At 39.5% G+C, this 2678-nt stretch overlaps 1 protein-coding gene across 1 annotated transcript in view; it reads right to left on the bottom strand.

Annotated features, from left to right (window-relative positions):
• Positions 1-1953, bottom strand: part of LOC106111658 (syntaxin-1B-like) — a 5955-nt gene extending 4002 nt beyond the window's left edge. The window contains exons 1-2 of the mRNA XM_013293802.1: positions 1568-1953; positions 280-353 (exon numbers count right to left, since the gene is read on the bottom strand). Coding sequence (XP_013149256.1) covers positions 280-353; positions 1568-1886 — 393 coding nt within the window. The 5' untranslated portion in view covers positions 1887-1953. The remainder of the gene's footprint in view (positions 1-279; positions 354-1567) is intronic.
• Positions 1954-2678: the final 725 nt, after the last annotated feature.

Below are 2678 nucleotides of genomic sequence, written 5' to 3' on the forward strand. Positions count from 1 at the left end.
AAGGAATTATTTCGTTACTTTTTAGTGTACTATTTTTTTGAGAATATTTTGTTTTTAGTGCATTTTGTTTTGTTTTTAGTGTATTTTGTTTTTGTTATCGCTGGTCTTTTGTTATTTGCCCCAGAAAAAAAGTAAACACTCGGCAAATTGCATATTGAAGGAATCAATTTACTAATTGTGCTACGAGTGGAACAGAATTGACACGCCACACTCTGAGTGTGAGGCCGAGACGCCGCGCGGCTCTGCGCTGTGGCGGTGACGTGGCCTCATTGCACTTACGTTGTCGACGAACAGCGCTACGTTGTTGGAGTCTAGTAGCTGCTCGCATTCCTCCTCCGATAATGTCAGGTTTGCTGTAAATTATTAGGTATTTAATTAATTAAAAAAAACAGCAGAAAATCAGCCAGAGTGAGAACTGTTGCATTAGTGCTGAATCGTGTCGGAGGTGGGGAGAGGTCGCCGACCGCTGACGTCAAGTTTTGGTAATTAGTACAATTTGATCCAACAGTACAACAATGAGTAATACGATCTAGATCTACTTCCCGTTAAATCATGCGCCTTTTTATGATAGTTTAAATTATACGAGTATATACTCAAAGGAATTGCGAGGTTACCTCGTGCTGGGGGAACAATACCTTTTTAGCGCCCCTCATTCGGTAATTCATAAGTAAAAATCATATTTATATCTTAAACCCAAATTAATGAAATTAAATGTTGAAACTAAATTATTGTTTTTTTTTATATACAACATAAGGTGGCAAACGAGCAAGCGACCACCTGAAACCGCCAAAATGGCGAAGCGACCGCTGCCCATAGACATCCGCAATTGTAGATGCGTTTAATCGCATAGAGCTGAGATTTAAAAGGCACGTTCGAAACATTTTTGATCACTCAAGTCCTCACCCAACACCCAACACCCAACACCCAACACCCAACGATTCCACATTTGGAAAAAGAATCAAGGTCAAAGACAAGGACATTTAATAAATAAAGACATACGAGGCAAAGTGAACAATATATATGTCAGTGGCACTTTCTATGACAGGTAGGTCTGTTGTTAAGTTTAGTGCCACCGCGTATTGACATGAAATAAAACATTTTTCAACAATTATAAATATTATTCAATTACATATGTTGGCAATTAATTTAATTTTACTATATTGACATGTGGTTTTGAAGATCGCTATATAAGGTAGTACGAGAATATAGAGCGTTAGTGAGTTTATGTGAAAAATGTTACAATATTATTTATGAAGTAGGCACTATATACATTTTCGAGTTTCTTTGTCAAGGAAGATAAAGCATATTTAATAAGCATAAAAATAATTTTCTTTTCTCCAAAAGAATGCCCAAGAATTATTATTATTTTTGTTGCTTTGTCTGTGTGTCTGTGGTCTATGGTCTGTGGGCGCCATTCTCATAAAAGACCGATTTGGATTTTGTTTTAACTTAATGGATTTAGGCCGAAATATGTAATATATGTTGAACGTGACCGTTTTGGATACAGTACTCGGTACAGTAGGTATACACCATTTTATTCATTTAAAAAAAATTTACTTTATCTTACTCAGCTTGATCTGCTCGTGCAACAGTCGCGCGCGGTCGTCGCGCAGGAGCTGCAGCAGCTGCGTGTGCTCCGCCAGCGCAGCGGCGCAGCGGCGACGTGCGCCCGCGTACTGCAGCCGCGCAATGCGGCCCGCCGCGCCCCCCGCGCCGCCCCCGCCGCCCGCGCCGCCCGCGCGCCCCGCCAGCTGCCGCAGCGCGCCGCACAGCTTAAGACCCGCCGCGTGCGCGCGCGTCACCGCCGCGTCCAACTGCTCCTGTACATCTGCAACGCACGATTTGTTTTTGTAACTGAAGTGCCACTGTTTGCCTTGTAGAGGCATTTACATATTCACCGGGCTTGCTCCGTAAAAGTGGAATTTTTTAAAAAGTATCCTATATGTCATACTTCATACTAATATTATAAATGCGAATGTTTAGATAGATGGATGAATTGATGGAAGTTTGTTATCGTTTGTAGCCTAAACGGCTGAACGGATTTGATGAAATTCGGTGTAGATATAGAAGATAGGTAGTAAGAACACATACGCTACTCTCTTTTGTTTTTGTTTTTTTAATATCACGCGGACGGAGTCTATAATATATCCGCAACTATCAGATATTGTCAGGTACAAATGTGGCCTTGAGGAACGAAAGTACGTCATGTTCATAAAATTATTAGAATACTACCTTTCGCCCGCGACTTCGACCTCGTGGAATTAAAAAAAAAACAAAAGTAAGTGGCCTATGTGTTCTTCCAAAATATCTTCTACATCTATGCCAAATTCAAGATTAGTTGAGCTCTTTAAGCTATAAACTCTAACAAACGTCCATCCATCCATCTAAGCATTTCGCATTCATATATTCAGATATGAAGTAAGATGTATAGATACTTTGTCTCTTTCCGGCATGACGGTATTTACTTAAATTATTTACTCCCTAAATTTAATAGCGTGTAATATTTAGGCTAAAGCGTGTCGTAAGTGTGTATCTTTTTATTAAAAAATAATTATTTAAAAACATACTGACATCCTACATAACTAAGTAGTGTGGGTTTACGTTTTTTATATTAGTATAGAGTATAGATATAGATATACATATATTTATAGATAGATATGTACGCTCCCCGCGCCGCC

Source organism: Papilio polytes, unplaced genomic scaffold (genome assembly GCF_000836215.1).
Source record: "Papilio polytes unplaced genomic scaffold, Ppol_1.0 DF824158.1, whole genome shotgun sequence".
NCBI lineage: Eukaryota > Metazoa > Arthropoda > Insecta > Lepidoptera > Papilionidae > Papilio > Papilio polytes.